The sequence below is a fragment of the Arvicola amphibius genome, chromosome 8, assembly GCF_903992535.2.
Source record: "Arvicola amphibius chromosome 8, mArvAmp1.2, whole genome shotgun sequence".
In the NCBI taxonomy this organism is placed as follows: domain Eukaryota; kingdom Metazoa; phylum Chordata; class Mammalia; order Rodentia; family Cricetidae; genus Arvicola; species Arvicola amphibius.
In genome coordinates, this window is record NC_052054.1 from 87,857,015 (window position 1) to 87,870,259 (window position 13,245).

The 13,245-nt window shown below is 39.1% G+C and overlaps 1 protein-coding gene across 1 annotated transcript in view; it reads left to right on the top strand.

The window, feature by feature from the left end:
- The window catches only part of Tmem232 (transmembrane protein 232), a 237,768-nt gene that overhangs the window by 84,396 nt on the left and 140,127 nt on the right, over positions 1 to 13,245 (top strand). Inside the window, exon 10 of the mRNA XM_038341007.2 lies at positions 6,754 to 6,932. Coding sequence (XP_038196935.2) covers positions 6,754 to 6,932 — 179 coding nt within the window. The remainder of the gene's footprint in view (positions 1 to 6,753; positions 6,933 to 13,245) is intronic.

Sequence of the window (13,245 nt, forward strand, 5' to 3'; positions counted from 1 at the left end):
CGAGGGTGGTTAAAAGACATAGCCAACCAACAATCCAACTCCATATCTGAAAATATCAATGTATTGTTGCAAGGAGGTTGCTTGTTCATCCCGGCTGCCCAGAACTGAAATAATCACACAGAAACTATATTAATTAAAACACTGCTTGGCCCATTAGTTCTAACTTCCTATTGACTAACTCTCACATCTTAGTTTAACTCATTTCTATTATTCTGTGTATCGCCATGTGGCAGTGGCTTACTGGCTAAGTTTCGGCAACATGTCTTACTGGCAGACATGGTGGCAGATCCATGGCGTCTCTCTGACTCTGCTTTCTTCCTCCCAGAATTCAGTTCTGTCTTCTCCACCTATCTAAATTCTGCCCTATCAGGCCAAGGCAGTTTCTTTATTCATTAACCAATACAAGCAACACAGAGGGGACTCCCACATCAATGTATGAATATGAGAAACATGAAAAACCAAAGCAATGTGACTCCTCCGAGACTTACAGAAGTGCACTCTAATGAGAGTAAATTAGTTGGTGTCCCAGGCAAGAATTTAAAATAATAATTTTATGTTTGCTCAAATAAATCTATGAAGTCACAAATGCACCCTTGAATGAATTTCAAGAGAACCTCAACAACAGAAAGAAAAGAAGAAATTAATATAAAAGTTGAATTGAATCATCATACAGAAATAGTGAAAAATCAGTATAAATGACTGGAAATAAAAAGTACAGGATGTTGAATAAAAAAGATAAGAAAGCCTCTGCAACAAAATGGATCAAGGGACTTAAGACAAGAGAGATGAATTGAGTATTCAGATAATGACAAAGTTAGATTAATAAGGAAGTACACACAGATCATGAGATTTGTAGGGCACTAAGATCAAACCAAGTCTATGAATTGTGGACACAGAAATAGAAAAAGAATTTTATGTAAAAGACATAGAAGACATTTTTTAAAAAGCCATAAGAGAAAATTTCTCAAGTCTATGCATGGAGGTACACACCTGGGCACAACAGGCAAAACGAGAATTCCCAAACAGACAAAATGAAAATAGAACCAGCCCATGGCATCTTATAGTTAAAGCACTAAATATATACTACAAGAACGGATATTGACAACTGCAAGAGAAACACCAGATCACAAAGGCAAACCTATCAGAATAGCAGTAGATGTCCTAACAGGAACTTTAAATTCCAGAAGGATTTAAAATATTGTATTTCAGTCCCTGAACGACAATACATACCAATCCAGACTATCTGGCAAAGCTGTCATAATCGAAGGATCACGAAAAGATTTCATAGCAAAAACAAACAAGGGATCTATGAACACTAAGCCAGTTTTACAGATGACATTGAAGGAATCTTTTGGACTAAAGAGAAAGGTGAGCCTGTTTATGGGGCAATAGGAAAGTGTGAACCACTCTTAAAGACTGAAGAACAGTTAATAAATGACAAACAGAGAAACACTAGGCACTAAAAAAGCCGACAGGATGACAAGAATGGGCACACACCCTTCAATAACCCTAAGTATCAGTGATCCCCATTCCACAGTCAAAAGACACAGACTAGCAGGTTGAATTGAAAGCAACAACAGAAAGCAGGGTCTATTTGCACACGTCAAGGAATGCACCTCACCTAACTGAAGACATTCAAACAGCGTGAAATATGGGAAGAGGTACTGCAGGCAGATGGAACAATGAAGCAAGCTCACACCACTCAAAAGCCTTCGTAAGAAATCAAACAAGTCAATAAATGCTGTGAAATAAAGTAGGCTAGTTCAAAGGAATGGGCAGTTCTGAAAAGCCGTACAAATGAAGAATCAAGTTCAGCCATCAAAGAGATGCAAAGTCAAGCTTTGTTGGAGTTTTCTCATCCAGTCAGGAAGGTGGTCAGGTCAATCAGGAAGATGATAGGAGAGAATCTGCATAGACTGATGGTGGGACTGTAAATACTCCAGCCAGAAAGGAAAAGGGTATAGAGGTTCCATAAAGACAGATTTAGCGTGAGACCTAGTTAAACCTCTGAAGAACTCCAAGTGAACGTGTATAGAACACACGGCACCCGCGTTCATGACAACACTGCTCTCAGTAGCTGCCTTCCACAGCCAACCTAGATGTTCACCGGCAGAGGGTTGGATACAGAAAATATATAGATAAAAAACATGGAAACCTTTTCATATAAATGTCTACAGGAGAATGGTTGCAACTGTGGATGATTGTATTAAATGAGATAAGTCCCTCTGAGAAAGTCAAATGCCACCTATGACTTTTCATTTGTTCTTCCTAGATTTTGATATGGAGTCATAAAATCACATATGCATCGATGATATGAAATTAAATGTAAAACTATCTGGAAGAGCAAAGGGAAGGAAGTTAAATGACCAGGTAGACAGTGTGGGAGGGAATAAGCCCAAAGCATATCAAATACTTGTCTGAAAATATCCTTCTGTAACACGAGACCATGTACAATGAATATACAGCAAGGAGATAAAAAACCCCAAAGCTAAGTGATTTTTTCAATGATTCAGACATCCTCCTCTTCTGCTGCAATGCTTGGATCTGGCATGTACCAGAGGCCTGTGTGGTGGAGGCTCAGTCCTCAGCCTGCACAGCACTGGGAGATGTTGAATCCTAGGAAGCTGGAGCTAACTGAATGGAGCTGGATGCTTGGGGCTTTTCCCGCAGTAGACTCTCAGGATTCCAGGCCTTTCCTGCATCTCTCTCTGCCTTGCTCTTTCCTGGCTGCCTTGTGGTGAGCAGCTTTGCTCCAGGACACAGTCCTTGCTGTGATCAAAGGACAGCAGGCTAACTAACCACAGGTGTGAAGGACAGCAGGCTAACTAACCACAGGTGTGAAGGACAGCAGGCTAACTAACCGCAGGTGTGAGCAGCTGAGGCCATGCGCCAAAGCATTTTTCCTCTCGAGAGCAACAGTGTTAGGGTATGCTGGGTGATCTGGTGAGATCTCCTCTCAGAGTTTGAACATAGCTATGGGTCACCCAAAAAAAAAACCCATGGAAATTGGGAGTCTGTAAGTAAATAAGATAGGAGTTAAACTCAAGCATAGTGGCACCTACCTGTAATCCCAAGAGAATATCAATCAAATTTTCAAGGCCAGTCTTGGTTATATAGTGTATTCAAGGCCAATCTAGGCTATATGAGACTCTGTCCAAACAAACAAACACAAAACAAACAAACAACAATGAAATCAAAAAACCCCAAACTGAAGCAAAGCAAAACAAAAAACCCAGAACAAAAAAACCAGAAAACGATTTAACAGTTAAAAATGAGTTAGGATCTATGGCAAATGATAGTTACTTTATAATTCAAAGCATTTTTTTTTTCACAGCTGGGGAGAACTTGCTGTTCTGTTGCCTCAGGTTTGGGCAGCTCACAAATGGCTGTATGTTCAGCTCTGAGGGGTCTGACACCTTTCTCTGCTCTTCACATGCATGTGCACACACACATACACTCACAACACATGCTTAAGTAAAGCATCTGCATACACACACACACACATGAATAGCACATGCTTAAATGAAGCATCTGCATGCACACACACATGCACAATATATACTTAGATAAAGCGTCTGCATGCACACACACATGCACAGCACATTCTTAAATAAAGCATCTGCATGCGCACAAACATACATAGACAAAAACAAAGTAAAACTGTTTCTCATCTGAGTCTCAGTTTTTAAAATAACTTAAATATTAAAAATTGGGACAAATGAGCTGCCTCAGGTGATGTAGGCATTTGCCACCAGGCCTAATGGCCTGAGTTTAACACCTTTGACCCACATGGTAGAAAGAGAAAATTGATTGCTTCAAGTTGTTTCTGACTCCACATGCTCACCATGACATGCATGTGCCTACACACACACACACACACACACACACATACACACACACACACTAAATGAATAAATAAATTCAGATGGAATTTAAACAAAACAAAACAAACCCCGAAACCCCAAGCCCCTCAAAATTGCACTTTACCTGTAATGAATCCCACAGACTCTCTGCAGGTGTGTGAAGCAGCTCCGCTCATGTCTCCCTTCCTGCGTTTCCATCAGCCGTGTCTTAGGAGCTGTGTGCCACTGGAAGCCTGACTCCTCCTTCATCCTTCCACATTTTGCTAAGGTTCTTCACCTCATCTCCCACACTGGCTCTTCCAAACAACAGTGTCAGTTTTGCAAGTGATTTCATTACTGTTTTTCTCTTCTAAATTTCAAAGTGTGCTTCTTCTTTGACCCTCATACCCTCCACTCAAAGCGAAGACTTTATTGGGTGCCTTCCCTGATATATCCAGTGTCTTCCTCTCACCTCCTTCTGCCTACCACAGTAAGGACCCAGCTTACTTTATACAACTCCCATTGAGGCTACCCAGCTCACTGATTGATGTGGAATTACTCTTTTGCTGAAACATCACCCGTTACATAGGACACCATTTGCGGTTAGCTACTCGACAGCACCTCTATGGATATGAACGCTCTTCTTCAGCCCTGTGTGAAATCCTCTCAGTCTTCTTCACTCTTCTCTCTCCTCATAACTACATCTCCACAGGAGTCCTATTATTGGTGCAACTAGCCTACTTTTTTTTTTTTAGCACAATTTCGATTTTGCCCTCAAAAGCACTCTGTTTTAAGCAACACCTTCATCCTAGACAAATGGAGGTAGTTTTCACCCTGCCTCCTCTTATATATTGTGCTGTCGTGATGCTAGGTGCTAGGCATGTCAGAGTGACTCCGATAATCCCTATCTTCCTAGAACTATGACAATTCCAATATGTTATAAGTATAATTTTGTAAGGTCAAGGCAAGACACTCACCATGAGGAGAGAGAGTTTCTGAATAGAAAGAGAGCAGAAGAATGGATCGGAGGCAGCTAAAGTGTGGATGTACTGTTGGATGGACGGACTTACAGTTAAACAAAAGGAATAATTTGCATTATCCTTAGAAGATAGAATTAAGTATTTACTCAGAATGCCAGTGTTTGCGCTTACTTTTCATTTTGTGGTCTATTTGAAAGCGGGATGGGGATGGATGAGGAGTGATGTATTGTAAAATGATGTCTTAAATAACATCGGAGAGAGCCATGGTTGCCTGGCACTCCAATTTGGGAGATGACATACAGGTGACATACAGAGACAGATAACATGCCATGGCTTAGTAATGGTGACTCAGTCTGCAACAAACATGAATGCACAGCAAGCAGGAATCTAGTGTAACGTTTATTTGCAGTGCTGACCTTTATGTCGGGTTACCTTCCTACATGCAGTCATTCTCCAACATCCTTCCCTATCCTTTCTCCAAATTGCCTGATTTGACAAGGTCATGGAAGGTCTTTCCTTCCCCAGCTCCCTTCCTTCCTCTGCCAGTCCTCACCGAGAATCTTGCTCTGACAGTCCCAGTACATCATCTTTTCAACGATTTATTGCTCTCCAAATTCTCTTGTGAGTCACTGTAGCTCCCCAGACTGGTCCACTGCTTGAAGGACACAGTGGGTTGTTTATCTCCCAAGAAAGAAAACATATAATTAAATTTGTTTTCCTTGATTAAATTCTGTTTTTGTAGTGAGGAACATTACTATTCATTACTAGAGCCATCTTTTTCCAGTTACAGAATTTTGAACACCAGAGTCCCTTAATTGCACATAATTTAGTTGACAAAGGGAGGAGAGAAGCTCTGTAAACGCCTTGTTAGCTGCAGCCTCCTGTTTGCACTTCTTACCTAAGCACCAGTGATTTAGGGAGTGAAACATCTCCGGGAGAGGAATCAGAAAGGTTCTTTTCTCCAACTTCTGTCACAAATTTCTGAAATGTGTACACTCTTTCTCTTTCCAACTCCTAGTCTCTCACTTAACTTTTTGTACCTTATAGTCTTTTCTTCCCCTGTGACTGAACCATGCGATGTAGAAAAAAAATTCCTTGTCTGAAATGGGGCATGTATGGGGATTCACCTATCGACAGTAGGGAACCTTCTAAACAAGTTGACATCATGCGTTTCCTTTTATGTGATGAAATAGGAAAGCCTACATAGCAGAATTAGAATCCAGGCATAGTTAGTGCTCCAGTTTATGCCAATTAAATAATAATTCTTTTTCTTTTTGATATAGGATTTTACTATGTAGCCCTGGCTGTCCCAGAACTCACTCTGTAGATCAGTCTGGCCTCAAACTCACAGAGATCTGCCTGCTTCTGCCTGAGTGATGGAATTAAGGGTGTGTTCCATTATGGCTGACTTTTTAAAATTGTAATTATTCTTATTGAAATATTGGGTTTTTTTTAAAAAAAACTTTCGTGGTTTTTGTGAAAGTTCATTCTTTTTCTTTTGAGAATTTAAGTTCTTCACATAAGCTCAGAATTTTTATATTGTTCTTTTATGAAATTTAGTTTATCTCCCCTCTGAGCACTGTATTATTATTTTATTATTGAAATTTATTTGTCCTGTTTCTACCTAAGTCAGAATTATCTATGTTAAGCACCACCACATAGAAATATATTATAACCAGGTAAAAAGAGTAATTTAAAAATAAATGAAATTATTTCACTCTAAGGATAATCTTGAGAGTAGAACTTAATATAGTTCAATTCCTAACTGTTTTGATATTTTTGAGTTGGGGAGTATTCTTAATTTCAATTTCCCTACATTAATTAACATTAATTATTATCAATGTGAATAAAATAGAATTTGTCTTTTTCTTCATGCAACTATAAGACAGTATATTCTCAAAGTATTATTCTCCTCCTCCTCACTTTTCCAGGTGCCAAGGTGGTCTGGATTGGATACTATGGCATAGTGTATAACTTGGTGAAGATGTCATGGGAGCTTCAGGGTGATGAGGAACAGGATGGACTTAGAAACTTGATATGGCAAACATTGCAAAAGATCAAGGATTATGAGCAAGACCCACGAATCCAAAGTGCATTAACAATAGTCCAGGTAAATTCACATACTTTTCCTTCTATTAGCAGGAATCATGTTTGTCAGTTCTCTATGTAAAGCAGAATGAAGTGTTGTCCTGATTAGTTATTGCTGTTGCCTTTGGTCACTTCCCAGAGATTAAAGGTAAGTCCCTATTGCTGAAGACAGGGTGAACTTTGGATACAGGACTCTGAGGACCTTACTTGAAAGTCTTCTCCCTGGGGGTAACTTTTATTGTCCTCAAAGGTGCTATGAAACCTGTCAAGGGAATGCAATCAATAGTCCCACACAGCTGTGAAGCCTTAGGACCACAACTATGATTGGCAAGGCAAGATTTCCTTAAGGGTGCAATAGTGGCATTCATATCTTGGTCCTAACCAACAACTCTCTTAACTGGACTTAAAGCTAGCTCAACAGAAGCAAAATCATTCCTGATGCTGGAAACATAGCCGACTAGTTGAGGCTAGTGAAATAATGGATCTAGAAGAGAACACACTACCATTAATTTATTAACCAGCACACTTCCTAACTGTATTCTAAATACTTATCCCACTGTTAGCATAGCTCCCAACTCTCACCAAAGTAGCTTCTCTTTGCAATAGACAGAGATCATCAGAGTAAACCATAACTGGTCAATATACAGAGAACAGGTGATAATGTGATGGCAAGGTCCACTGGAAACCTTTACAACACAATTCCTGTACCTATGGCTCAGGGAGCATCAAAGATGAGGGGAAGAAAGATTGTAAGGGCCAGAGGACCAGGAAGTCTGCTATAAGATTGCTTCTCTTAGAAATGACAGGGAAGATTTAAAAATATGGCCATCTAAATAAGACCTAGATAATGATAATACCAACAGACATGCTAATATGTAAAGAGGAAATCTCCAGAGGTGACCCCTAGATAACAAAACAACAACAAAACCCTACAAGCCACTAAAGGATGATGACAGCTAGGGATGAGCCCCTTAATTGGCTGTCTAATACCAGTAGCCAGTTCTGAAATCATATACATACAGACAACACCAAATGGAATCAACAGGTTGTGTCTATATATTTATGAACACACACACACACACACACACACACACATATATATATACATTTACATATATCTATATCTACTATATCTATATCTATATCTATTTGATAGGGAGTGAGGAGAAAAGAACACAGTAGGAGTTGAAGGTAGCAAAAAGAACAAGAGGGAATGATTTATGTTTTAGTAATATAAAAAATCCATCCTCCAAAGCTATAGATACATTTCTGAATTCTTAGACCATTCCAGAAACAATCAATTTACTATATATAAATGATAGGAGGAAAGGGTAGATTATTGAATTTACTCTGAAAAGAAAAAAAGGGAGGATATAGATATGATAAGATAAAAAGGTAGATTACTGAATCTACTTTTCAAAAACAACTACTAATTTTAAATGTTTTACATTGGATTGGACTTTTGCATATTGTAAACAAATTTTGTATATTGAAATTAATTTTGTTGGAACATATTTTATATACATTTCTACTCTTGTTCAAAATGTTGTGTGTTTATAACTCATTTAACAATGTAATGCAAATTTCTAGTCCTTGAAAATTATTATTACCAACTATTTGGAATAATAAGGAAATGCACGTTAGCAGTTAGTCACCTAGTATAATTGAAATTGTAGACACATTAAGTATGTTTTCAAGGTCAAACAAAGATATATTTTAGATAGGTCATCTTCAAACACTTCAGAGATCTACAAAATATGGCATTTGAGATGTTTTAATAACTTAGGTTTCTTTTTATGACAACGAGACATGTCTGCTTTTGGCAGTACCAATTTATTTCATCAAAGATAATGGGCATCAAAGAAACTCCACATGGCATTTATTTTCTTTGTGGCAAAAGTAAACCGCTGGGCAAGAAAATGCCCCTTGCCTCGACTGCTGGCAGTATGCTGTCCTAATTGGACAAGCAGCACACAAAAGAAAGTGACTGCCAACATTGTCAAGACAAGGAGGGACAGCCCTTCAGAATATTCTTTACAAAAAAGTCTGTTGGATATGCTAGGCCTATCAGCTAAAAATGGATGCCCCAATGTTGCATAAGAACTGTGGGTGACTGTCCAGGCAGTCAGCTGTTTCTGTTATCACTCAGGTTTGTTTGGCAGTTGCTTTTTTGCACTTTCTGCTTACTCAATATTATTTCTTTCTTGGGTTTCTGAGGTAGTTAAAGACTAGATAGTTATAGTTTTTCTTGTTTGCCAGACACAGAAAGATAGGAAGTGAATTAAGTACAAAAATTTGGACTCACCAAGATAGGATAGATATGGAGTATTTTCTCTTAATTTGTCAAATGTTAATGGACTAGACATTGTTGGTGTATTTATTGCCTGTATATGTTGTATATAGTCAATTGAACTTATTTTATATAATTTTTCTTATACTATTTATAGTCTTTTTATTTTAGACAATAAGGAGAAATATAGTGGTATATTATTTGTATTTTAATAAATAAATCTTGCCTGAAGACCAGAGACAAAGCTAAAGCCACTAGAGGTCAGGTAATAGTGGCACACACCTTTAATCCCAGGATTTGGGAGACAGAGGCGTATGTATCTCTCTGAGTTCAAGATCAATGCAGAAACTAATCCAGGTCATGGTGGCCTACACCTTTAATACCAGTATTAGGAAGTCATACCTTTAATCCCAGAATTAGAGGGAATATAAAATGGGAGGTGGTAGAGGCTTAGTCTGTTTAGTTTGTGGTCACCCAGCCTTGGTAGAGGTCAGATTTCTTTCTCTAGTGGCTTGGCTGCTTTGTTTTCTGGTTTTCTGGTTGAACCCCAATTTCTGTCTCTGTGTTTTTATTATTCGTTCTACATATAAATAATATAATAAATAATGGTTTAGATTTAGTTGAGCAATAATTGTTAATGATTAAAGTTAAATACACAATTAAAAAAGAAATGAAAGCCCTGATTGCTATAATTGATATGGGATGGTGTGGGTGGCACCTTCTGATAGGAGCCCAGATCAAAAGGGCATGACAGAAAGATCATCTCTCAGATTTGCTGGCTCAGCCTTCCCCTTTGCTCTGAGTTGATTCATGTTGCACGTTGCTGCTGCTGCTGCTGCTGCTGCTGCTGCTGCTGCTGCTGCTGCTGACTGCTTTGCTGTTCTCAGACCCAGAGTCTCCAGGCCTCCATCCTTGCCTAAGGACTTGCAGCTCTCCAGGAACTTCCCAGGTTTTTGACACCAGGTGGTGACTTCTAACACCCAGCATCATGGACTGAGCAACTCCTGGGCTTCTCCAATGTGAGGCATTCACAGTGGGTCTCCTCCTACTGAAGAGACACCCATCCCCAGTGGCCAACCACTGATGGTTCTCAGCTTCCCAAGTGTGAAACAATTGTTACTATTTTAATATAAGCCGATACTAACACATTCTTTTAATATATGTTCATCCTATTGGTTATATTCTTCTAGAGAACCCCACCTAATACAGTGAGAATGAATGATTTCCTGAGAAAATAAAAAAAATGATAGAATTGATTTAGTGTATACAGGCGACCAAGAGGAAAGTATTCGTCATCACCTTATTCCACGTGGTACTTAGTCGTGACTACCTGTACTCTTATGTGTGCCTATTTGCCCTTGAAAATGTGTTAGGATAATAAATGAAAAGCATGAAGAAGTTTGTCAGACTTCAGCACTGGAATGACTCCAAACAGAAATGAAGCAATAGAGTTTAAATTCCAACTTCATATAGTCGCCTGAACTTGGAGCAAATTACACCCCACAACCCCGGTTGTCTTACGTTGGGAAGCCAGGTGCTCAAAAAAAGTTACTTGCTCTCAGGCAGAGCTGCAGCAGGACCACATAGAGGAGAGGGAAAGCCCTATGACAGGGCACAGAAACCCCATGTACAGACACAACGTCCTTGGGTGACCTTGAGTGCATTTCTATCTCAGTCCTTCTCAGGAAAGGAGGCCAATGGCTTTCAGTGCATTGGCTTCCTGTGGTGATTGAGTTAATGTTATAAGGTAAATAGAACTTTTGCTAAACAAATAAATTAAAAAGATAAAAAGTTGCGTTTTGAAGCTTTTGGCTCCTTAATATTTCTATAATGGAACTTTGGGAGAAGGGAACACTGGCATTCAATATAAAAACATAACGTCAAATGTTGATAAACTTCACATGAAGAAATTAGAATAAAATTGAAGAATATTTTGAGGGAATACAAGATACCACACAAAGGAAACCAATTAAGGAAATGTTTTCTTTTGTAGTATCTTCAAAGGCTTCCCAGAATTGCTGGAGTTCCTTTGGTTTTAAGAATGACTACCAATGTTACTCACAAGGCTCCAAAACAAGGGGTGGAAGTTGAGCTGGTATTGATGGGTCTCTCCTGGGGATGAGTTACTCTTGCCCGTGGACATGACCGTGAATAAAATTGTGCACATGAGCAAGCGTCCTGGTGGTCCCTCAGGTTTCTATCTTTGGGTGGTGAGGATAAGCAGCCATGTTGACTGGCATGTTGGTCGAGGCTCCACTTAAACTGCTTGGAGAAATTCACTGCAAGGGGCAAAGTGTTCTGTCTAGATTTGTTTTCTTTAGAGGCATTTATAAACAGACTGACTAAACACTACGACTTGCTCCCTTTTCATGGCTGTTTTTCAGCTTGCTTGCAGCAGTGAATAAGCACCTGAGACATCTCACTTAAAGTTTCCTTTTCTCTGGACTTATCGGCACTCCAGTTTTTCCTTAAATTGAAATTACCTTTTCCATTTTCTGGTGGCTTTCACTGGATGACCATGCATTTCTTTCCAAGAAAGCTGTTTTGAAGTGGCTGAGTCATTCTCCTGAAACTGCAGATAGGGTGTGGCAGTGATGCTTCATCTGCATGGCACCATGGGAGTTTCCAGAATGCTGCCATTTCTTCTTTCTGTCTCATGTCAGTCTTTCTAATATTTCATCACCTTAAAGTGTCGACAGAGGTTTCTGTCCTATCTAGTCCCTCAGCCATTCAGTCCCAAAGAAACACACAGAGACCTATATTAATCATAAACTGGTTGGCCTATTAGCTCAGGCTTCTTATTAACTCTTACATCTTAAATTAGCTCATATTTCTTGTCTGTTTTAGCCATGTGGCTTGGTACCTTTTATCAGTGAGGCATTCTCATCTTGTGTCCTCTGCGTCTGGGTGACAACTGCAGACTGAGCCTTTCCTTTTCCCAGAATTCTCCTGTTCTGGTTGCCCCACCTGTATTTCCTGCCTGGCTACAGGCCAATCAGCATTTTATTAAAGCAATACAAGTGACAAATCTTTACAGGTTATGGGTTTAATAAGTGTTAATAAGTAGGTCAGTTGATTGACTCCACTGTATACAGTGTATTCTCAAAGCATGTAAATAGTTCCTGCTGATTTGGAGTCTGCAATCCACATTCTGAGTACAAAATGAAACTTGGTTGTCTAGCTTTTTAAACTTCAGTATACTGTGAGTGAGGATCCTTAGGTCTATGTGAGATTAGGAGGCTCTTTTTCTTTCTCCCTTGGAAGAAAACAGAAAATTGATTGCCCACTGGAACTAAAATACTTAGTTTCACCAGTTTGCCATTTTGCTCCACGTAAATTTTATCTTTATTTTTTTTCTGTTGAGAACTTAGAATGAAACAACAATAACAAGAAAATATCAAATCATTTGTAGTGCCTGCCAGCATATTACTTAATAATCCCTCTACTGGGACTTGGGACTGGAGTTCTCCACAGTCTAATATTCTCTGCTACCCTCATTGCTGACTACGGACCCTTTGGAAGCATAACGGGAATGGTACTCAGAGTTCTGGACAACATTTTACAGAGCAGCAGAGACACTTCTGCTACAGAGCCATATTTTCTGTTTGTATCTATGACTCCTTTAAATTATGTCTGCCATTCTCTGATCTTTTATCAACTTTCTGCACCACCTCAAATCTCAAGTGGATGATACTGTGACTCAATAAGCCAGTTATTATTTGTGTCTTCTATAATTAGAGTTCTGTTTATATGCCTGTATTCTGGGCCAATCATTTGATAAAGGCTGTTCTTCTGTTTTCAGAGTTTTAGTAAATATCTATAGATAATTACATTTGAAATTCATAAGTCAATCAGACATAGCAAATATATGAGATGCTAGATGATGCTGGCAACACTACGGTATGCAGCTGGTTAGTAGACAGGCTAGACAAGAGTTCAGCCACTACACATGATGAGTCATTTTCAATGCTCAGAAGACTTTCCAGGGGTATCAGTTGCTTAAACTAGGAAATGACTGGGAGGCAAGTTTTCTTCAGAGAAAACT